Source organism: Mobula birostris, chromosome 4 (assembly GCF_030028105.1).
Source record: "Mobula birostris isolate sMobBir1 chromosome 4, sMobBir1.hap1, whole genome shotgun sequence".
Classification (NCBI taxonomy): Eukaryota; Metazoa; Chordata; class Chondrichthyes; order Myliobatiformes; family Myliobatidae; genus Mobula; species Mobula birostris.
This window is the reverse complement of record NC_092373.1, coordinates 170016411-170041822: the sequence shown is the minus strand read 5'-3', so window position 1 is coordinate 170041822 and position 25412 is coordinate 170016411. Positions and strand designations below refer to the sequence as shown.

Genomic DNA, 25412 nt, shown 5'->3' with positions numbered 1-25412 from the left:
CAAGCAAACAAATGTTCTAACATTGAAATACCTGAGGAGCAAGAATGCAGAAATTTTTGGAAGCACTAAGTTTGCATTTATGGAATTCTAAACTTGTGTGTATTGTACTTCATGCTCGACTAAACCTTGCAAACTGACCCGCTGAGTCTGTTACTTCAACACTTGATATCTTCAACAATGTGGCCCAGAAGCAGGGTTTGATTTATCAGGGGCTTAGCTAGTTCAACTGCTTCATCTCATGGGGCAGAGGACTGTGCAAATGACAGCACTTGTGCATTGTGTCATTAGCAAGCCAGGCAAAGGCAATCACACCAACTTCAAAATTAATTGAGAGGGCAAATAATGGTGCCTGGATTAGAGAAGGTTAAAAATTACGTACCATCTGTACTCCATGGTTTATGTGAAAGCACAACATGGAAATACAAGAGCTTGGTGAAAAATTAAATTTGGGCAGAGAGAAAACTTAACAGTTACACTACTGCAGAATTGATCCAGAGAGAGATGTTCAAATTCTGTCATGACTGCTTTGGAATTTAAATACAGTTGGTAAGACAGTTTCAAAAATGGTGACTAAGATATTACTATCTGACAGATTTACAGATTTATTGAGTCAGACAGCATTGGTCCCCCCTCCAACTCGCACTGCTCTCCTTCCCTTCTCACACTCTGCTCTGCCCCTCTTCTCTAATCCACATGGATGTTCCTGTTCCTTTCCCCCCAGCACAACTCTTTCCCTGCAGTAACTTCTGAGTGGGACAACACACAAGTTAATCGGACATTTCTTTTACCTGCTCCTACAACAGAACAGCAAGCACAGACAGTGAGAATCAAGCTACACATTGTCATGAACCGGTCAGAAAGACTGAAGTAATTAAATTTCACAGCATTTTGCACAAGAAATTTACCTTGGCAGAATATAATTGCACGGCTATGTTATGCAATACATTATAATATTTGTTTAGTTTCAAGCAGATGTAGCCAAAATGTCATTGTATCAGTGCCTTACAAATACCACTCAAATTCACTCCTTAGGGACTGAAGATTAATTTTCCTTGCACACAATTAAGAAGGGATATTCTTACAAGAAGCAGCTCTTGAGAACTGCTTCTCAAAAGATCTGTTGATCCCTTTCGCTTTCAATATTTAGCAGTGGAAAGACCGCAAATTTCAGTGGAATGACGAGCAAAATAGCAATTCAAGTTTTTATGCTCACCATAAAACACCATGCTGTTCATTAACTTCCTAAGTTTACAAAAGTCACAAACCATGCACTCGACTTGAGATGATTTACTCCCAATAAAAGAACCTGGCTGGAAAAAAGACTCAATAAAAACTCTACTGAGGGATTTCTTTTTGACATAAAGGAGGGCAAATTTAGGGTTAATCCATCTGCTTGCATTGATGATCAGGTTTAATGAACCCAGCTCCTTGGCAAACTTCACTTCCTTATGCAACGCACGCTTTTGAGCGTCAGTGAAGCAGAGAAAACAATGCAGGCTAGTTCTCGTGCAATGCAAGTGCACCCAACTCCCTCCCACTGGACAGTGATGTCAGCCCATCACACCCAGCCAGCTTCCAACATGCCCTTGCATACAGATGGACCATCACAAAGTGAGAGCTGAGAGCAGCACTTTGTATGGAGTCAGTCCCTGCAAGGGAACAATGCATGCCAGACACAGAAATTGTAAATCACCAGGCAGCAGTAAAATGGCCACTAACTTGTATACAACTTGTTCCTGAAAGAGAAAGAGAAAGATTACTCTTCATCATTAAGCTTATAACACTTGATTTTCTGTTTTGTCAGTCCAAGCCTCAAGATAAGGGTGATGCCGGGTGAACAGCCTCGAGTGGGTTGACATGAGGCTTGGCCTGACCATTCCGAAACAAGCAAGCGGCAATTTCATGCACTGGGATTAGCCTTGGCACACAGGTTACGGCACAGTTAAAGATTAGATCAGTTAAAAATTAGATCAGTCTCTTCTCAAAATCAAAGTGGGAGTTTTTTTTTGTTGTTAAACATGAGGAAAGCAGTTTTACAAAATGTCACACAAACAAAGGTAATAATGTCTTGAAGTGCTCTAAGCAGATACTGTGCGCAAGTATTCGCAGAACATGCCACATATTGCAGAAGTTCTACAAAAGTACCAGAGGATTCTGTACTAAAATTTTTCAACTCTAGAAAATGGTGGTCTAATCTATAACTATTAGAAAGGAATAGTATAAATATTTTTAATATGCCCGGTAATATTATTTAACCAATAATGGCAGTGGCTCTGGATGATCCTAAATTCATAGTTCATTATAATTCATTATGAGTTGAACCAGTTCTCTTGCTTAGCTGCTGAAATCCGGCCAAAAGTTCATGGCTACGTTAGCAGGTAAAAGGTAGCCAGATACAGTTACGCAAGCTGGACTATATATAGGGGCAAATCAGTGACCACAGCAGTAACATTTCAACAGCATCAAATTTTGTCTTGGCTAAGCAGATTGTTTGCAACATAGATTCACCATTTGAGAACAAGATGTGAAATGAAATGAACTTAATTTCTTCAGAAAATGCCTTTTATTTCCCCAAAACTCCCCCATTAAATTTCCACTTGGGGTGCAGAGCAAGGTTCTAAGCATCTCTCTGACAGAGTGAAAGAAAATTTCCCTAGTGCTAATTCTTCTCTGCAGAGGCCAAATTATCAAAAAGAAAACTAGTTTCTGAATGGTGTACTGCTGCACCCTGTCCTGAAGGTTCAGCACACTGCTCCATGTTAGCCTCAAGGGTCAAGGGGTCAATGCTTGGAACGGCTCACCAAGCAGATGTCCTCAATGGGATCTGTCACGCAGAGGGTGCTATGCAACTAAATGTGCAGGCCTGAATCTCCTGTAGGCTCCAAACCATCCAACCATGAAGTACAGAGACTGTTCACCCATCTCCAGAGAGAGCTCTTTGAAAGAGCTCACTACACAGTCTCAAGGCATTGCCTTAATCTTTGTCTCTTTGCAAATAATTTCCACGTATTTTTCTGACTCCTAAGCAATGGAAAACCTCAAAAGCAGAAACTTTGGAGAAACCAAATTGTGTTTCACTCTCAAATGATAACCCATTCAAGATCTATGGCCTAGCCAGAAACAATAGTTGGCCCATTAAAATAAATCAGGGCTCTAGACACGCTATGTTCTCATTTCATCCACCTCTCCACCCCTCAGCCACCCACCTTCTCTCTTGCCTGGTCTCACTTATCACCTGACAGCCTGAACTCCACCCCTCCCCACTCCCCCTTCTGAGCCCTTCCGTTCTCATCCCAAAGAAGGGTTTCAATCCGAAATGTCAACCATTTATTCCCCTTCCACAGATGCTGCCTGACCTGCTGAGATCCTCCAATATTTTGCATGTGTTACACTTGCCTAGCATGTTACTGTGGCAACATAACTGAAAGATAAAGATTACCCCTGTTTGTGCGACAGAATCCAAATCATGAGACTAGTGGGACCTCTCAGTGTGGTGATAACCAGGTGAGTTGGCATCTCACCCGATATAAGGGCAGAATGTATAGCATCAAGTGCATGTCGCTTGCTTCTTGATCCACCAGAGAAGGTTCGCAGGGAGCTACCTACCCATTTTGCGGCTTGGCATCACTCTGGCCGTCTCTCAGTCCTCTCTTCTGTCCCTCTGCCACCTCAAAGGCATTGTCAGAGGAGTAGAGGTTTATGGGCGTGTTGTACGCCCTGGGCTGCCGTGGGACATTAACGGATGAGGTTACTGGCGATTTGGCAGCAGTTACCGGTGGCGAGCGCCCATTGGTGCCAACTTTGACACTGGCATGCACGTGCTGAGGAGAAGCCGACTGAGGAGTGGGGGAGGGATGGACAGTGAATGCCAGTGACGGAGGCGGCGGCTGAGTGAGGGGTGACGAAGCAGGGACAAAGGGGGCAGGCGAGACCCTCGGGGATGACGTAGCACCAAAAGGCCGAGCAGTCTTATTGTAGGCGGAGCTGGCAGCCGGTGGGGCCTTTAAGGCCATAGGAGCGATGGATGCAACAGGGATTGTATGTTCTCTGGACTCATCCTGAGCAAGGGGGCAAAAAACACAAGTTAAACACACATGACACATGCAAAACTCAGGCAATGTGGAGTTCCATTGGAGACGTTCCTGGAAAACTATGCAGGTTGAAAACCCTACTCAGTAATTGCACTGATGTTATTCTGACACAAAGCTCATGTGTCATAAAGTCATGCAAACAGGCCTTTTGGTCCAACTCTTTCATGGTGACCACGTTACCCACCAACCTCATCCCATTTACCCATCCAGTCCAGATGAAGCATCTCGACCCAAAACATCAACTGTCCTTTTCCCTCCATAGATGCTGCCTGACCGGCCCAGTTCATCCAGCTTCTTGCGTGTTGCTCCAGATTCCGGCATCTGTAATCTATTGTGTCTCCATGAGGTTGATAGATTTGGGCATTGATGAGAGTCCAATTTAATAAATGAATTAACTGGTATTAAAATACAAATAAATAATAGTTTTTGACTCATATTTACCATGTGATAGATTCAGCAGCCCTGTTAGAATAAAGGCAAGTCTTGAAAAGGTCAACCAGAGTTTTAGACATAATTATCAATGACAACAGCCTGCATAGTTTTCCTTGGAACGCAATGATGGCCACTGGAAATGTTCTTTCACCTTCGGTGCACGCAAGTGACATTCACAGTATGTGGTATCCTGAGTGTCCAGTACTGGCGCGGTAGTATTAACTTCAAATTTCTTGCAAAAAGCAAATGAAATTTTACTGACAGCAGTGAAACAAAACCCTTCATATACCTGAAACAATGCCCATCTAACACACACAAGGTTGAATCAGTTGTGATGAGTGGGTACCAATTTTAATGATGGGATAGTTAAGAGTTTGGACATGGAGAGAGGACAGGACAGAAAATAAACAATATCTTATCTGTCAGATTCCACAAGGTGGAATAATACTGAAACAGGAAACAGGCTGCTGAGGTCTGACATCATGAAGGTCTCTTTTACAGAAGAGAGTAAATCAGAAGTTCTCTACCAAAAATTTGAGACTGAGGCAACGAAAAATTCCAAGACTGACACGTAAATGTTTATAGAAATGCTGGAAGTACTCAGTAGGTCAGATTACCACAAGACATAGGAGCTGAATAAGGCCATGCAGCCCATTGAGTCCACACTATCATTCGATCATGGCTCACGTATTTCCCCTCCAGCCTTCTCCCCATAACCTTTAACACTCTTACAAGAATGCATCAACTTCTGCTTTAAAAATACTCAATGACTTGCTCTCCAAGGACATCTGTGTCAGTGAATTTCACACATTCATTCCCCTCTAGCTACAGAAATTCCTCCTCATACCTGTTCTAAAGGGAGATCCTTTTACTCTGAGGCTGTGCCCTCTGGCCCTAGACTCTCCCACTATTGGAAATATCTTCACCACATCCACTCCATCCAGGCCTTTCATTATTTGGTAGGTTTTAATGAGATCCCCTCTCACCCTTCTAAACTCTGGCAATTACAGGCTCAGGGCCATCAAATGCTCCTCATCCATTAACCCTTTCATCCCTGGGATCATTCTTGTAAACCTCTTCTGATCCTCTCCAGAGCCAGCACATCCTTCCTCAGAATCGTGGCACAAAACTGCTCACAATACTGCAAATCTGATCTGACCTATGCCTTATAAGGTCTCACCATTACATCCTTGCGTTTATATCTTAGTCCCCTCAAAATGAATGTTAACGTTGCATTTGTCTTCCTTACTACTGAATCAACCTGCAAGTTAACCTTGAGAGAATTCTGCATCAGGGCTCCGAAGTCCCACTGCAGCTCCGATTTCTGAATTTGCTCCCCATCTTGACCTTTATTTCTCCCAACTAAATGCATGACAATACACTTCCTCACACTGTATTCCATCTGTCATTTTGTTGCTAATTCTCTCAAACTATACAGACTCCTAGAATCATCAATACTGCCTACCCTGCTGCTGCTCTTTGTATCATCCGTAAACCTGGCCATAAAGCTATCAATTCTAATTCTATCATCCAGATCATCCACAGATACAGAGCTAATGTTTCAGGATAAAAAATAGCTCTGATAAATCTTCTTCAAACCAAAACACAAAATCTGCATTTCTCCTCCACAGCTACAGCTTGACCTGAATATTTTCAGAATTTTCTATTTTTTGTTTTGTGATTTACAACATTAATTAATTTTCACCAACTTAGAAAAAGGTTTACATTGGATTGGTGTTTCCATACCAGGCTGTGATACAACCAGTCAGGTTGTACATTTAATGGTCATGAAAACAATGGAGAAAGGAGAATAGCCATGATTTGCAGAAAAGGATGAAGGAGCTGATTGGCACATCCTTGAGTCCAGATTCCCATTCTCCTGAATGCTATTGGTGCAGGCTGCAGAGAACAGCAGTATCATTGTCATCACATTGGTCGAACGACCCAGAGACACAAGATCATCTGATTTAAATTCAGCAAGGTAATCAAATCTAGATTGAAAACATCAGGAAAAGTGACCATGACATGACTGGAATATATAAAATATCTGGTTCACTACTTCTTTCCGGGAAGAAAATCTGTCTTCCTGATCCAGTCTAGTCCCAATGTTCAAACAGTCAATGGTTGTAGTCTTTACCGTAGTTCCAACAAACTACAGCAGGAAGCCGTAGATGTTGCTTCACCACAGTCAGTTCAAGGGCAAAAAGTTCTTCCCTTGTCAATGAGCTGACTAAACATGGAAAACTAAAAAACAAATGGGGGGGCAGCGGCGAGGGACAGCGAGAGAACATGAACGCAAGGACAGAAAATGGAGCGCAAGAGTACACAAATGCAAAGACAGAATGTGCACCAGAGAGCGAATGAGTCCAAAGAGAGATGGTGAGAGAGCAACAGAGGAGGGAGATGAAGAATGGGAGAGAGTAAGAAATAGAACAGGTCATGCACAGTCCGATTGAAAGAAGTGGGAACTTACTATATTTAGGAATGATTACACCTGCAAATAGTTTGCTGCAAAACTGTCATAAGCCCTTGCATTTATTTTTGGGAGAATGAAAGAATAACTGAAATCAGACAAAGTACATTTCTGCAATCGCTTAATCTGTAATTTTCCCCAGAGCACAGGACACACCAACTGACAGCATTCCCAGTGTTGCTGAAACTATTTTACAACTAGGATTGTGAATGGAACAGCCACCAGGAATTAGAAACCAATCAGTCGGGGGGGGGGGGGGGGTCACATCTCAAGTCACCTGCCCTCCTTGGCAGAGTGAACTTCCACAGTCCTGAGGAAGAGATTCACAATCAGCAGTGTCATGAAAAATCACGATCTACCATTCCTTGTGTAGGCACAAGAGGTGCCAATGGTGCTTGCTGAAGAGTATGGAAGTAAATTCCAGAATTTATCTCTTAGCCATCATCACAAAAAGAACTCTTTGGATCATTACCACTTCAGTATTTATGGGAGCTTGCTGCGGCAAACCAGTTGTTATGTTTCTGAGATAATAATATTGGCCATACTTCGAAAAAGGTGTGAATGTAGGATGTTTAAAAAAGGTGCTATATAAATGCAAGATTGTCTCCCATGTCTTATTAAACAGAGTCACACAGCACTGAAGCAGGCTCTTGGTCCACCATGTTAATGCCAACCATCTATACTACTCCCACTTCCCAGCTCTGTCTCTGTAACCAACTCTGCCCTAGGTGGTTCACATGCTTGTCTATAAGGTTATTAACTGTTGCGAGAGTACCTATTCAGACCATCCTCTAATGCAGTGTGGTCGGGTTGTAAACATCCTCTGCATTAAGAAATTCTTCAACAAATCCCCTCTACATCACTTTTCCCCTTTGATCCTGCAGAGCTTCACTACTGCTAGGGAAAACCCTTAGTACCGACCCTAGCCACAATGCTCGTTATTCTGTACACATTTACCGATCCCTCAACATCCTCCACTCAAGGAAAACAGATCTACTTTATTAAGTTTTTCCTCATAACTGAAACATTCCATCTCAGCCAAGATCCTCAGCAATATGTGAGCACCATACATGAACGGGCTGGCTTTTGCAATGTAATGACATTCTGCAGTACTGTCATAAGAGTATAATCTACCTCCACTGCAGACCCTTCCACCTTCTCAGTTGGATTATCTGCTGTTAAAATAGATGAGAGGGCTTGTCCTAACAAAAGCAGTTAAAGAAACTTGATCTCCTTTGAGTTCAGAAGAATTAGGGTTATTGAAACATAGCGGGGTAGGCATGACAGGATAGACGTTGAAATGCTTTCACTTCTGAAAGAGTCTTGAACTAGGAATTATAGTTTTCAGATTGGGGCAGAGTCATTTATAACTGGGAGAAGGATCACTGGGATTCTCTACCCAGCACACTGGAGGTAATTAGTTCATTATTGTTACAGGAATCAACAGACAGTGAAAAGCTCTTGTTTGCACGTCACCCCTGTATCATTCTATAAACAAATACATTGAGGTAGTACAAAGGTGCAAAAAGTATTATACAGTACATAGTGTTATACAGCACTGTGCAAAAGTCTTCAACACATATCATATATAGCTAGAGTTTCTAAGGCTTTTGCACACTGCTGTATTTGTCAACTTGGAGCAGACAGCATGTTTGTAAATCTAGTGGGAGCAAAGTATGTTGGGTATGGCAAAGGCGAGTGCTGTGAGAGGGGTGTGGGATAGGTGGCAGAGAAGGAGTGGCAGAGCCTGGGTATGGCACCATGCAGACATACCCAGCCCTGAGTCACCAGGCAAGGTCATTTGATTCCAAACAATTGGTTTATTGATCATTACAAAACATCTCTCTGGTGCTTCCCACTCTCTCCCCTCTTCTTTCCCCCCAATCGTGATTCCTCTCTCCCTGCCCCCTTCCCACTCTCAGCCCACAATAGAGACCCATATCAGAATCTGTCTTTTGATTACTCACGTCATGAAATCTGTGTGTTTTTTTTTGAGGTAGCAGTAAAATGCAATACATAAAATTACTCTAGTTCCGTGCGAAACTCTAGCTATATATATGCCTAAGACTTTTGCACAGTACTGTAGAGACAGGGAAAGTGCAGTGGAGTTAATTGCAGGTTCTACACTGTAAATTACGGCAGGAATTATGTGCCACTTGCACTAATGGAGGAAAATGGTAAAGAGATCCAGGGAAGTTTCCATAATTTCAACATTAAAATTAAGGAGGGAGTTTCAATTTTTCGACACACCCAAATTAAAAAGGCTAAACACTCTCTCTCTGAACACACTTAATGCTTCAGAGATTTTTTTTAAAAATCCCAAAAGCGTGAATCTTTCTATCCATTAAGTTTTTAAAAAATGACTGCAATGGTTATCCAGCCTCTAACAACTTCGTTGAAGAGAAAGTTTTTGACGACTTTAACCACATCACTTTTACAAGTGCTTTTGCATAATCTCCAAAACTGACCTGGATCCCCATCTCTCTTACTGATGGCAACAACGTGATAGTCAGTTATCCCAACTATCACTGTCCTCCCACAACTATCCTGACAGCTATCACTGTACCAGCCATACAGTAGTGTGGCTAGTAGGGTTGCTGCCTCACAATGCCAGTGTCCTGGGTTCAACCCTGACCTCAGGCGGAGGGGTGGGTTGTACATTTCCTCAACTCTCCCTGCGGGCTCTGGTTTCTCCACACAACCCCAAAACACGAGAACTGAGAGGTTAACTACCCACTGTAAATAGTTTCTGTGCAGTGTGTATGTGTGTGTGTGCGCACACCCGAGGTGATTGAAACGGGAGGAATAGTGAAAGTAAGTGGTAGACAGTTGGTCTGGACTCAGTGGGCTTAAGAGCCTGTTTCTGTGTGGTAGTTCATTATGACTATGACTGAAAGACTGACATCTAATTGCAATACTTACAACAAGCTATTTCCCTTCAACAACACTTTTGCCACTTGGCTGTTCGCTGCCATCAGTAAAACTAGATGTCATGTTACCACTTTTATCTTTGGATGCAATGAGCAGCTCAGCAAAATCACAGCAGTACTGTACACTGCAGAAATAACTCACTCCAATTAGAATGTCAAATGTTTATACATTTCCTCCTGCTTTTCAGTGCAATACAAGAGAGATGAATCTGTGAGCAGGGGTTACAGCAAGTCCATTCGCTGTGCATTCACCGAGACTGGTTAGTTGTCAATGGCCAAAACTGAAAGCGAGCACGAGGATCCCGATGTGCTTACTCTCGCATAACAAGTCACGTACCTTTTGAACAGTCGTTGCGGTGGGTTTAGGAGCAGGAGTGGCCCTGTAAGACACAAGGATGGGTGTAATCGTGAATCATTGCTGAATCATCCCAACACAACGTTTAATTGAACTTCTGTCTGCACACGATCCAGATCCCTTCAGTCTCCACATATCCACGAGTCCATCTAACAGCCTCCTTAATACCACTGTCCTATCTGCATCCACCAGCACTTCCAGGCACTCAACACTCCATATATAAAAATAAACTTGCCTCACGCACCTCCTTTGAACTGATCTCCTATCACTTCAAATGCATGCCCTCCCACAATAGGCATTTTGACTCTGGGTAAAAAAAAATAAAGGCTGTCTACTCTATTTATGCTTCTTGTAATCTCAAACTTCAATCAGATCTCTCCACAGCCTCTGACAATCAAGAGAAAACAACCCGGATTTGTTTAGTCCTGGCCTCATCCTTGCAATGCACCTTTCCAAAGCCTCCACATTCCTCTTCTGATGGACAACCGGAATTGCTCACAGTAGTTAAGTATTAGGTAAGTTTTCACCAAATGCAAGTTTTGCAGACTGACAGAATTTTGAACGTTATTTTTTTCATCTTTCTGAGATGTATCACATTGAATTAATCATGCTTTACTTTAGCAAAACAGAAAACTTTAACAAGTATTTTTGTAAATTTATGGCATAGGTGGAGGCCTTGTGATTAAAATGAACTTTAGGTTAATCCCATCTCGGGCGCTTTGTCTGTGGATCAACAACACTTAAAATGCCTCATCTGGGAACTCAAGCTGTGGTGAAGGCTCTCACAATACCTTTCCAGTCCCCGAGTTCCAGACCCTCCAACACTTCCAGTCTTTAAATATATAAACAAAAAATGCTGGAAATACTTAGCAGGTTTGGCAGCATCTGTGGGAGAAGAAACGGAGTTAATGCTTCTGGTCTAAGAAGTATTAGAGATCAGGTCTAAGAACCTTATGAAGGGTCTTCCATCTGTAAATCTAACTCTGTTTTGCTCCCCATGGACGTGGCCTGACCTGCTGAACATTTTCAGCATTTTTTGTTTTTATTTTAGATTTCCAGCATCTGCAGTTTGTTTGATGTATATTTACATAGTTTTTCTTCAAATTTCCTCCAAGTGGTCAACCAGTGTCCCAGGTGACATTGCAAAGGGAACTGGACTCTTTCTCATTGCTTTCTAGCCCTTTTATAATGTTATATATTTTATTATTTAACTGTAAGTAGCGAAGAGAAAGTGTTGGAAGGGCATGGATTTTTGCAGCAGCAGCACAGTACATCAGAATTATCAACAAACGTAAATTGAGTTTATATTACACATAACTTACACAATAAATAAAAATAACATAACTACATTAATGAAATTTGAGGGAAATATAGTCTGAGGTAGAATTAGAGACTTTCATTACGTTCTTTGAATGATTGTGTGATCTTCGCACAAATACTCTGATTTTGCCAAGAAATTCAGGAATACGAAATTTTGCTCCAACAAATCCCCAAGAATGATCTTGGGAATGAAAAGCACATTAAGGTAGTGTTTGATGACTCACTGGAGTTTAGAACAATGATGGGAGGGGACATCATTAAAACCTATCAAATATTAAAAGGCTTTGATAGAGTGGTTATGGAGAGGTGGTTTCCTATACTGGAGAGTCTAGGACTAAAGAAGGAAGTCCCTTTAGAACAGAGATGAAGAATTTCTTTAGCCAGATGGTGGTGAATCTGTGAAATTCATTACCACAGAGGGGTGTGGAGGCCAAGTCATTGCGTATATTAAAGCAAAGGTTGATAGGTTCCTGATTTGAAAGGATGTCAAAGGTTAGGGGGAATAGGCAGGAAAATGGGGTTGAGAGGGTAATAAATCAGCCATGATGGAATGGTGGAGCAGACGCAATGGGCCAAATGCCCTAATTCTGTTGCTGGTTTATGGTCTTCTTATGAAATCTCAAAGATGTGCTGGTTGACCACTGTTCCCCATTGCATAGGTGAGCAGTGGAGGAGTGGATGGGAATGTGGGGAGAATAAATTGTGAATACAATTAATGGATACTTGATGCTCCACAGGAACTCCGTAGGCTGAATGATGTGTTTCAATGCCATATGACTACCACTAATACTCATATACCTCTATTTTTTTAAATCACACAACCGATCTCCAGATGGATCCAAGTAAAAATACAGAGGGAATTTCAATTCAAGATTCACTCCAAAGCCAAGGGAACAGATTATTTGTCTTTTGAATGAATCAATTGCTTCCACATGAAGCACTGGCTACCAGATCATTCTAACAGCATCTGTAGTCTACCAACAATATCTACAGAATGTCTTGAGATGCATCACTATAACACTGCATCGCTGCTGCTCAGATAGACAAATTGAGAAGGAATTTGTCTGCAGCTCAGAGATTGCAGTGATTAAGGGTACAAGTCATAGATGAGTCACAGCTGTCAGTGGAAACATCTCATGTCACTTTATTGGATCTGTGCCATAAACTCCATTGCCTTGCTCCAGAGTCCTCACCTCTTCCCAAATTCTCCATCATGATAAAACTCATGGCACCATCGCACAATATCCCATCCAATTCAGGCCAAACCAACCTCTCCACAGGATCCGTACCCTAACTTCAACTTCAAAGCCACGGTCAATCACTCACCTACACAACCATGAACAAAGGCCAGTGAAGCCATAGCCCACACCTAGGGGTAACTTGCAAGGAGAACAAGCAAACTCCACACAGCACCAGTGGTCAGGATTGAGCATGGGTTGCTGAAGCTTTGAAGCACAAATTCTACTAGCTGTACCACAATGCCAGTCAATTCTTGGATCTGCTCTCATTGGTTAATACATCAAACAGTTCCTTCACTTCTCCTTCTGCACAAAGGCTCATTACAGCAAAGTTAGTCCAAAATCCTCTCTGCTTCCTGCGCATCATTTAAAATTCTTTATCTTTACTACCAACCCAAACATGACTCAGAAAAGTGGAAAACTGCCCTATTATCGTCACATCTAACGAGATACAGTGCAAAGCTTTTTGTTGCATACCATCTATATAGATCATGTCATCACATCAGCACATCAAGGTAATGCAAGAGAAACGCAGAGTATCATGTTACAGTTATAGGGAATAAACAGTGGATGAAAATGGTAAGACCTTGACGAGGTGGAATGTGAGATCAAGAGTCTCACACTGTCTCCTCTATCAACAACTACTTTTTAATAATGTAAAAATGTGGACATTGAAGGCCAAATCTCTCAGGGATTTAGGCTTAAACTTAAGCTTCCAAATAGACGCCATACAAGGTGAATCAGGTTGCTTTGCGTGGGAGGCGTTGTCTGCGGGGAAAACTTACAGCCCAGAGAAGAACATCATGTCTTGCATTTGATAGCATCTTTTATGATATCCAGACGTTCCATACTCCATTACAACAAATAAAATACTTCTCTGAAGTAAATTACTTTATTATTGTCATATGTCCTGAGGTTTAGTGAAAAACATTGTTTTGGATGACGCCTATAAGCATCATTTCATTAGCACAGTGCATTGAAGCAAAACAGCAGTGTGTAGAATAAAATATTACAGTTACAGAGAAAGTACAGTGTAGGCAGACAATTCGGTGCAAGGCCACAACAACTTGAGTCTGTTGGGGTCACATACTGCATTCGGTGCCCTGGTGTGGCCTCTTGTACACCAGTGAGACCTGACGTAGATCGGGAGACCGTTTCGCTGAGCATCTACGTTACGTCCACAAGAACAAGCAGGATCTCCCAGTGGCCCCCCAATTTTAATTCTAATTCCCATTCCCATATGTCCATCCATGGCCTCCTCCACTGTCAGGATAAGGCCAGATTTAGGTTGGAGGAACAACACCTTGTATTCCATTTGGGTAGCCTCCAACCTGATGGCATGAATATCGATTTCTCAAACTTCCACTAATACCTCCATCAACGCCCCCCTCCCCACACCCGCCACCAACCATTTCCAATCCCCCTTGTCCCTCTCTCATGCTATCTCCTTGCCCACCCATCGCCTTCCTCTGGTGCTCCATCCCCCCACCCTCTCTTCCACGGCCTCTGTCTCTTCCACCAGTTAACTTCCAAGCTTTTTGCTTCATCCCTCCCTCTCCACGTTTCACCTATCACCTGGCGTTTCTTTCTCCCCTCCTCCCACCTTTCAAATCTATTCCTCAGTTTATTTTCCCTCCAGTCCTGCCAAAGGGTTTTGGCCCAAAACGTCGACTGTACTTTTTTTCCATAGATGCTGCCTGGCCTGTTAGTTGCTCCAGCAGTTTGCGAGTGCTAACAGATATTTGTTTCCCCAAAAGCTCACATCAAACCAGTTACTAAATTCAACAATATGTGTGCAGAAAGAATCAGGGGATATTGCTTTTATTTCTTAAACTATCCAATCACTATCGAATGGAAAACAGAAGGATGTTGATAATTTCACGTGGGGGCCAAACCAGACAGCATCTGGATTGCAATGCCAAGATGTGCTCATGGACACAACAGAGGCATTCTGACTCAAGAGAGGGTAGAGAAAACAACACCACTATATTCACCTCCACCATTTGAACACACCGGTGGGGGGGGGGGGGGGTGCCTCCCAAAGAGGCAGGGAGAGAGCGAGGAGGGGGAAGGAGGCTAAGTGGGAGGGGGAGGGGCATGAATGTCATCTGCAAATTGTCCTAGTGAGTGGTAGAGTTATGGGAGCTGATGAAAAGGTGAGGAGAATTGGATTATGTAAATCCAGGCTGTTTGATGGTCAGTGTGGGGCCAGTTGGCCTAAATGCCTGTTTCTCTCTATGAAAGCCCCTGTTAACCCTACCTCACTCCAAGACATCAGTAGCATATTCCTTTCCTTCTCCTCCTTGAGCTCCCTCTTAAAATGATCCTTTAATTTTCAATTTCAGATTCTGAAGTGAGAGTGCCTAAAGGTTTTATTTACAGTGAAGAAGACATTAAAAAAAGTGCTTCTGTATCTTAAAACGTTGAACCATTTCACAGATGTTTTAGGGTCACGGTAAGCAACTCTAATATTGTAAGTGTTCTGGGACACACTTTCTTGGCTCTGGTACAGGAGGCCACAAGGCAAGGAATCCATCAATACAATCCCATGCCTTTTAAGAAAGTAATTTTTTTCATGATGAGAGCAGACTTGCTCTGGGTTGTGCCTCAGTAAGTATTTTTGGTTTGTGTCTGGAGCAGTAAAGCATTGCAGAAATTCTTTCGACAAACATGGTCAAACACTTTGGATTTCGCAAGGTTTTTACTGGAGGCGGCTAAATATTTTATAAGTGCCTTGCATTCTTCAAGCAGACGTGTGAAAGTGATTCGTATGTAGCTCTTAAAAAGGAAAAGCAGATCAATAGAGTCAAACAGCATAGAAATAGGTCCTTTGGCCCAATTCGTCTATGACAACCAAGATGCCCATCTAATCTGGCCCCATTTACCCTCATTTAGCCAACAATGATCAAAACTTTCCCTATTCATGTACTTAACAGCAATTTTTTAAAAATGTCATTACTGTACCTGTTTCAACTATTTTCTCTGGCAGTTCATTTCATATATGCACCATCCTCAGTACAAAGAATTTGTCCCTCGGGCCCCCTCTAAATCTTTACCCCTTCATCATCGACCCACATCCTTTTTTTTAAGCCTTCTTTCCCTGGGAAAAAGACTGGGGACACTTGTGCTATCGATGCCCCTCAAGATAGGAATGAAATCCTAGCCTACTCATTCTCTACTTATAACCCAGGCTCTTGAGACCTGGCAATATTCACATAAATCTTGGAAAAACCTGAAGGGAAAGAGGAAGTGGGAGAAGGGGACTGAAAGATTTTTCTACGACTCATTGGAACTGAATGTTCCAATAAGAAGCTCCACTTTGCACTATCATATTGCCTTTAAAATTTGGAACTTTATCCAAAGATTAATATTTTTCAATGCTCGAACTTTAATCTGCTGTCAGTCGACTTTGATATGCTTAAAATGATGAGCATTGATCCATTTATTTTTTTAATATATGTTAACAATGAATCAGCTTTCATGTAATGTACTGAGATCATAATTTACTGTATAACTGCACTGTTTGCTGCGACATGAAAGACGGCAGATTCTGGAATCTGGATCGACAAACGATGCTGTAGGAGTTCAACAGGTCAAATCGACTTCTGGAGGAAAATGGACACACAAAATGCTGGAATCCTACTAAAGGGTCTCAGCACGAAACGTCAACTGCACACTTTTCCATAGATGCTGCCTGGCCTGCTGAGTTCCTCCAGCATCTGCAGTTTTACTCCTGTGTGTGACTGGATTCCCCCAGCATCTTGTTTGTTGCATTCTCATGCTTTGTCCAGCTCTTATATACAGTGGATTCCAGTTAACTGGGACACATCAGGACCAGTATATTTTGTCCCAATTAAGCAGCTGACCCAATTTGCTGAAGTTTCATGGAAATAATTAAAAAGGTATAAAAATGACAAAATGAGTAATATGTTATGTATTTCAATGAAATACAGAACAAATTATAATACTACCAATAGTACTATAACACTGTGTATTAGTTACGAATAGTTATCGACAGAGGAATTCATCCAGTGCATGCAATGAACAAAATCAGCGCAGACACATTGTGCAGATAATGGGCTGCCTTCATATAATGCTGCCCACAATTGCATCCTCCAAATTTTCATCTTCATCGTAACATTCAGGATGATTGGCGTCAGTTCTGAATTGTCTAGCTGTTTACTCCTCACCTACTGTCCCTGACAAGAATCACTGCTTTTTGAACACAAACACACGCACCTGACACTATTTAGAAGCTACTCGCTCTAAGCATGGTCTATCGTCTAATAGCCCTGCAAGTGTGCATGACTGACGCTAGTTAGAACCTGTTCAGTATCAGTTTCCTGCCCCAGATAGTGTTCCAAATAAACGAAGGGAATCCCAGAAATTTTCTCAATTAGTTTGTGTTCTTTAAGGGATGTCCCAAATAAGTGGCTTCCTCCAATTAACCAAAGGTGCAATTAACCCCAAATCCACTGTACTTCCATAAATCAGCATATTCATTAAATCAGCCTTACTCTGGTGGAAATAATTCTGATTTACTCTAACATGCACCACAGAAAGTACTCCTTTCTCACTGCTCCAGCTGCTTGGGCTCGATATCGACCTCCAATGCTGTCTGCATGGAGTTTGCATGTTCACCCATGCAGGTTGTCACATCTCAGACACGTGGATCAGTTGGTTAACTGGCCACTGTATATTACCCCTGCTCGAAATCAGTAGAAGGAGAATCAGGGGAGAAGTTTTGGGAGTGTGAGGGGGAATTGGTTACAGGGAAGGAAGGGAGGGGAGAATGGGACTGGGAGCTGGTATAAACTTGATGCACCAAAGCACACCAGTGGTCAGTTCAATTGTTGATGCTGTTTTTTTGTGCTTGTTACCATGGAAACTCCTCTGGGCCAATGAGAGAAATTCAGGCAAATAAAGGGAGGGGAAGGCAACAGGAAGTGGAAAGGGAGACTGCAGAACCCAGGTGGTCTGCTAGCACACTGGGAGTGGATGCTGCCGTCCTCAAGCAATGGCAGGGGAAGAGTGCAGCCCAGAGACATGCACCTCAGCGCTGAGCAGCTGCATGCTTGCCCCAGCCCAGCCCAGCCTAGCCCAGCCTTCACGGGCAGCTGCAATTGTTGACAATCGATTTGCCACCAGGTTGCCTGTACAGGAAGGTTATCAGAAGCACATCTTTTCAAGTAGATGGAGCCAGGGGCTGTTCAGTGCTGCACTGGCACCAGATTCCCAGAACAGCAAGCCTATCAGCAACACATCTTAAAGATCATTGCAATGACCCATTCTAGTTCGTGCTCTCATTGCTGGGAATGCATCCTGAGCAGGAAGTGAGGTATGGGTATAATTGCATGCATTACTAAATCCCCTCAAGGGATAGCATCAAAACTACTGATAAAGGGAAAAACTATAAAAGGACTTTTTTCCCCTGTATTTTGCTGGGGTGTCCTAATCTATATTTAAAAGCAGCTGGTTTCCCACCAAAAGACAGATTAGTTGATAAGACTCGGAGAGCATGGCCTGAAGGCTGGTCGAAGTAGATGAAGAGCAACTGGAGACAAGAGACAGCAGGTGCTGGAGATTTAGAGCAATACACAGAACAGTCAGCCCTGATGAGGGGTCTCGACCTGAAACACTGACTGTGCATTTCCTTCCATAAATGCAGCCTGATCTGCTGAGTTCCCCAAGGAACTGAATGTTGTTTCTGGAAGGGGCTGTGGGACAGAGTGAAAGAGAGAGGGATCAACTGGAAAAGAGCAGCTAAAAGCAGGATTATGTGAGGAGCCTTTTCTTCTTCTTACACATCAGAATCAGGTTTATTATCACCGGCATGTGACGTGAAATTTGTTAACTGAACAGCAGCAGTTCAATGTAATACATAATCTAGCAGAGAGAGAAAAAAATAATAATAATCAATAAAATAAAACTATATATAATAAACAAATTAATTATGTATATTGAATAGATTAAAAATGTGTAAAAACACAAATACTGTATATTAAAACAAGTCCAAAGCTTCAAAGTCCATTTATGAATCGGATGGCGGAGGGGAAGAAGCTGTTCCTGAATCACTGAGTGTGTACCTTCAGGCTTCTGTACCTCCTACCTGATGGTAACAGTGAGAAAAGGGCATGCCCTGGGTGCTGGAGGTCTTTAATAATGGATGCTGCCTTTCTGAAACACCGCTCCCTAAAGATGTCCTGGGTACTTTGTAGGCTAGTGCCCAAGATGGAGCTGACTAGATTTACAACCTTCTGCAACTTCTTTCGGTCCTGTGCAGTAGTCCCTCCATACCAGATAGTGATGCAGCCTGTCAGAATGCTCCCCATGGTACAACTATAGAAGTTCTTGAGTGTATTTGTTGACATGCCGAATCGCTTCAAACTCCGAATAAAGTATAGCTGCTGTCTTGCCTTCTTTATGACTAGATAAATATGTTGGGACCAGGTGAGAGCCTCAGAGATCTTGACACCCAGGAACTTGAAGCTGCTCACTCTCTCCAGTTCACGTTTGTTTGTAAACAGGCTGCTGATTGGAACAGGACAGGCATCGTCTCCCGTTCTAGTGTCAGACATTGTCAAAGCGTTATTAAAATGTAAAATCTGCTCCTTCCTTCTGATGTCCTTAATGCCCACAAATTAAATGTAATATCCTGGAAATCGATTTTTTTGAGAGCGAGAGAGCACGCGTGCCATGGCAGAGTCTTCCAAAAAAAAGAAAATATAAAATTACATCACCCCAGACGACACTAAAGTGTACCCCTGCCTAATAGGGGTCAAAAATAATGACAGTGTTGTTCGCTGCACTGTTTGCAACAGTGACTTTTCTATTGCCCATGGTGGGTTAAGACTGTAAAAAACATGTTGAGGTGAGTTTAACAGGTGTCATTCGTTCATTAGCATAGCAAACGTTATTTAAACTAGCTGGCCAGCTGCTAAGGAGCTACTCTATTGCAGATATCCCACTTCTCCTGGAAGTCTCCCGCAAATTGATGGTGCTACCTCCCTGAAATGAGTTTTTGCAGGGTGGGATGTCTGCAGTTGGGTTCAATTCACTTTGTTCTAAATCACTGAAACATGGGAAGCTTTTCACAAACTTGGCATGGATTTGGCGCGTGCACGTGTATATATATATATATATATATATATATATATATATATACATATATACACACACATATATATATATACACATACACACACACACACACACACACACACACGGAGACAACAGCTCCGATTCCACCTCAGTAACTAGCAGCAACTGCAATTTTTACACCATTTAGTGAACTACAGACTAAACACTCCCTTTCCTACATTGCTAAACAATCATCCAACCTTTAATTGTCTTCTGTCAATGGATACAGATGCAACAGAGACTATTTAATCAGATAATTAATCTTAACTCCAATTTTACCATTCTATGCGGCAAATCTAGCTCCAAACATCGCAATTCCAGAACTGAAGGAACAAGAGCAGTGCATTTGTCTCAATCCATCGAAAAGACTGTATGAATGAAATGGGGGGTCTCCACTCCACCTCAAATGTCTCTTCTGTAAGGTTAGCAAAGCTTGCTAGTTGTGACCGCCAGGATAATGTTTTAATTAATGGCCTTTTGCCCACTTCTTGGCCAAGTGTCTGCCAAACACAGTTGCTGCCCACTGACCATCAGATCAATTGACCTGGATAGTGTAAGGCAGAGCTGGAATGTCAAACTTGACCGCAAATATAGTCGGGAGACACAAGGTGCTGAAATCTGGGGTAACAAATAAGATGCTGGAGGAGCTCAGCAGATTAGGAACATCCGTGAAGGGAAGTGGACAGTTGACGTCTCAGGTCAACACCCTTCATCTGATCTGAGAGAGTCGACAGGAGATAGCTCGTGTAAAGAGGTGAGCGAAGGGGTGAGATAAGAGGTGGCAAGCGATAGATGAATCCAAAATGGAGAGAAAAGAGACAGCAGATGCTGGAATCTGGGGAAACATACAAAATGCCATTGAAACTCAACTAGTCAGGTAGCACCTGTGAAGGTTAATGAACAGTTAATATTTTGGGAGAAGATCCATAAGACCATAAGATATAGGAGCAGGATTAGGCCATTTGGCCTATCCAGTCTGCTCTACCATTTCATCATGGCTGGTCCATTTCCCTCTCAGAGCCAGTTCCTTCATGCTGTGACTAGTCAAGAATCTATCAACTTCTGACTTAAATATACCCAATGATTTCCCCTCCACAACCAATGGTGGGAACAAATCCCACAGATTCACTCTAAGTGTAGGTGTAGGTGTAGAACTGGGTAAATAAGGACCACAAAAGGGATAGAGGGGATCTGAAATTCAGTGTTCCTGGTGTTGGATTGTAGGCTACCCAGCAGGAAAATACAGTCAGGTAGGGTAGCCAAAATAATGCTAGAGTGCAATTTCTGCTAAGAAGTGGGACTTAGAACTTACCATTTCAGAGTGAAGATTGGTTTTAACTGAACCACCTCCTGAACAGTCTGTTTTTTAAACTCAAGGCTGATATTGATATGGTAACAAAATAGATCAAATACACTACCACAGCCGTGTGAAAAACATGAAATGCTTCCGATTAGCCTGCTCAGAGACAAGGAATTGTTGAATATTTCTTTGGGCAGAGCCTGAAAACAAAATCAGTCCAGCATACCTTGGTGTCTGTCAAAATATCCAGACACAACAGCAGAGCTTCAGTGGGATACTTGTGGTGGTGATGGTATCCGTTAGTCTCGTGAGACCATGGATCTGCACCTGGAAAGTCTTGCTTCAGTCTGTGTTGGTAGAGCAGCATCTGTTGTGGCTGTAGAGGCCCACACGGGAGTGACAGTCTCGGCTGCAGCGACTGCACTTGAAGGCGCTGTCCTCCAGTGTTGTCTTGGTGCTGTTTTTTCGGCGAGTGCACTTTTCTTCAGCAGCAAACCTCAGCTTCTCTTCTCCTCTTTTTAGACCTCTGCGTAGTTCCAGCCTCCAGCAAGAGCGATCACTTGCAATGTCCTCCCACCTCTTGACGGTCATTTTAGGGACTTAATTTCTCTCTTGCAGACGTCTTTAAAATGAAGATGGGGCCACCCTTGTGCTCTCTTGCCGGAGGCCAGTTCCCTGTACAGCAGGACTTTTGGAATCCTCCCGTCTGACACGCTGTGTACATGGCCCAGCCAGCAGAGACAGCGATGTTGAAGCAGGGTGAAGAGGCTGCATATCTCGGCGCGGGCCAGGACCTCATTGTTGGTGACTCGGTCAGTCCACCGAGGTCCAGGATGCATCTCAGGCTGCGGAGGTAGAAGGTGTTGAGACGCCGCTCTTGTCTGGAGTAGAGGCTCCAGGTCTCACTGCCATAAAGCAGTGTGCTAAGGACGCAGGCCCTGTAGACTGTAACCTTGGTGTGTGTCGTCAGCTTTCTGTTCTCCCAGACTCTCTTTGTCAGGCTGGCGAATGTTGAGGCTGCTCGTCCGATCCGTCTGTTGATCTCGGGGTCTAGGGAGAGGCTGTCCATGATGGTAGAGCCAAGGTATGTAAACTGGTGAACTACCTCCAGCTCATAGTTGTTGATGGTAATGGCAGGGGGGTGCCCAACACATTGGTCTTCTTCAGGCTGATGATCAAGCTGAAGTCCTGGCAGGGTCTACAAAAGCTGTCTATGAGGCGTTGCAGTTGCTCTTCAAAGTGTGTTGCCAGTGTCGCGTCGTCTGCAAACAACATATCCCTGATGACCTTGGTTCTCGCCCTCAGCCGGGACAGACTGAACAGCCTCTTGTCCGATCTGGTGTGGAGGTAGACACCATCAGTTGATTTTCCAAAGGCGTGCTCCAGCATGACTGCGAAGAAGGTGCCAAACAAAGTGGGGGCAAGCACACAGCCCTGCTTCACACCGCTGCGGATGTTGAAGGCTTCTGAAGAAGAGCTGTCAAACTGAACAACGCCCTTCATGCCTGTGTGGAATGACTGAACTATCCTGAGGATAGCAAGTGTCAAAATTTGGCATGTTACAGTACTGGGAATGGACTTCTCAACGGAAAGAGGATACATTAGCTTCAGATATCACCTGCACACAGCAGGAAACCAAGATTGCCAATGAGTTTACAAAATCTAGAAAACTACACAAGCTACCCAACAGAGTGATCACCACAACACAAATCAAAGTTGCTGGTGAACGCAGCAGGCCAGGCAGCATCTCTAGGAAGAGGTACAGTCGACGTTTTGGGCCTAGACTCTCAGTTAGTCCTGATGAGGGGTTTCGGCCCGAAACGTCGACTGTACCTCTTCCTAGAGATGTTGCCTGGCCTGCTGCGTTCACCAGCAACTTTGATGTGTGTTGCTTGAATTTCCAGCATCTGCAGAACTCCTCGTGTTGGTGATTAACACTGCTGTTTTTCTACTTCTCATCTGCACTCATGAAATTTAAGCTTTTAAGATCTCCTAATCAACCCTGAAAACCCAGAAAAAAAAACCTTCTCAAGTTAGAAATCTGATCATAATTCAAAAACAATTGATGAGCTATAAAATCATTTGTAATGGTGCTGCAGGAATGCAAGACTTCCTTTACTTTTGGGCAGTCTTCACTTTTAATTTGGAATTTCAGTTTTATTGCCTCTTCTATACAAGGTCATGAAAGCCTTATGCAACTGGGCAGAAGGACTGTGTCTGAAAACAGAGTTGTTCGTGTAAGGAAAATGAGAGCGTTAGTTTACTCTCTGAAGATTTACTACATCCATCTCACTGCTCTCTGAAGGGAGAAAGATGTGGCCTCTTAAAGAACACACACAATGGGTCTGAACAAATCAAACTATGTTTCCAACAATAACAGTTAGGACAAGCTTTCAGATTAATGCTTGTGGAAAAAAATTCTTGTGCAATATTGTGCAGGACAATCATTGCTATTGCTGTCAATTTAAAACCTGCGTCAAACATCCTAATCATCACACCTACTCTTCCCTATACCAATCCAGAACATACATATTTCAGCATTAAAGCAAAATAGACTGTAGCTCTACATTCCAGCATCTGCAATCTGCTGCAGCAGCTCAGCAGGTTGAGCTGCATCTGTGAGCAGAAAGAAGTTAACCTTTCCACCCACAGATACTCCACAACCTATTGATCTTCTGCAACAGTTTGTTGCTCCAGGTGTCAGCATCTGCAATCTCTTTTGCCTTAATGTTGAAATATTGTTCTGCTTGGACTGCTGAGTTCCAGCAGATTGCTGTTTCACCATGAGACCCTCAGTAACAGCAGACACATTACCAGTACAAGAGCACTGACAGGTTACCAGCACAAGAGCATACTCCAGATCAGCTGACCAACCTTCAAACTTGACAAGTCCATCAGCTCAATGGGAAGGGGTTGGGAGAGGGAGGGTGTAGAGATCAAAATATTTGTCTTCTACAAAAATTATAGATAGGTTACATCATTTAAATCCCACTCATCATTTCCAAATTTCAGTGGAGTCAAGATACAGCCCGTACAAACAACACTACTATATACAGAGATCTGGATATTTCAGCTTCTCCTCAAGACCCTGTCATTCTGCTTCCATAATTTCAGGTTCATACTGCCAGCATAATCAAGGACATGACCCACCCAGCCAACACACTTTTCGTCCCTCTTCCCTCCGGGAGAAGGCTCAGGAGCTTGAAGACTCGTACAGCCAGATTTGGGAACAGCTTCTCTCTAACTGTGATAAGACTGCTGAACGGATCCTGACCCGGATCTGGGCAGTACCCTCCAAATATCCGGACCTGCATCTCGGTTTTTTTGCACTACCTTACTTTCCATTTTTCTATTTGCTATTTATGATTTATAATTTAATTTTTTATTATTTCCTATCCATTTGTAATCCAGGGAGCGGGAAGCGGAGAATCAAATATCGCTAGTATCAATTGTTTGGCAACAATAAAGTATACTGACCTCTGCTTCTTCTGTCCTAACACACAAAGTCCCACCTCCTCTTTACTACTGCGCTTGCTGACCTTCTAGTCTAACAACATCTTCCAACCACTCTCGCCCCTTCCATCTTTTGAAGATCTCTACACTTCTCCTATCTCAGCCCTTTATACATCCCCGATTTCATTCCTCCAATGCCGGCCCTTAGTTGCTGGGACCACACCGCCTGGAATTCCCAGAGACATCATTCAATCACTGGAAGCAATAGTAATGGACGCTCTCCTAATAAAAAAAATAAGAGCATGTTATACCAACTTTGCTGTATAAAACAGACAACAAAGCCCAAATCTGGAACTCACTCCTGTAACAGATGGACCCTTTAAAGTCACCAAACCCCAACATTTCTTTGGCCATTTTTCAGACATCCCTGGTAGCTATGTAGGAAAGACACCATATCTCCTGCATCAAGGGGCCCAATTCAAGTTCTCAGTCTCCTTATAGAAGCTGATCAACCATTAGTAGACTACATGTAATAGGCCCAAGATTCTTTCAGACATTAACAATTGGTTATCTGAAAGTAAAAATTCTTATACTGTTTTTATAGAGCAAGAAGGTATAAAAGTGTATTTTCCCATCCTCAGCAAAAACTCTAAAGCACTTAGTTTTTTTCCCCTTTTCAT

The 25412-nt window shown here is 42.9% G+C and overlaps 1 protein-coding gene across 14 annotated transcripts in view; it reads right to left on the bottom strand.

Annotated features, from left to right (window-relative positions):
* The window catches only part of LOC140196738 (PDZ and LIM domain protein 5-like), a 261799-nt gene that overhangs the window by 90702 nt on the left and 145685 nt on the right, over window positions 1–25412 (bottom strand). For 10 of the 14 annotated variants that reach the window (XM_072256439.1, XM_072256443.1, XM_072256444.1 and 7 more), the window contains 2 exons: window positions 10264–10306; window positions 3607–4058 (listed from right to left, as the gene is read on the bottom strand). In XM_072256439.1, the coding sequence (XP_072112540.1) occupies window positions 3607–4058; window positions 10264–10306 (495 nt within the window). Of the gene's footprint in view, window positions 1–1719; window positions 1737–3606; window positions 4059–10263; window positions 10307–15803; window positions 15974–25412 lie in introns of those variants that run through there. The other 4 variants (XM_072256451.1, XM_072256452.1, XM_072256448.1 and 1 more) reach the window with 3 other exon arrangements.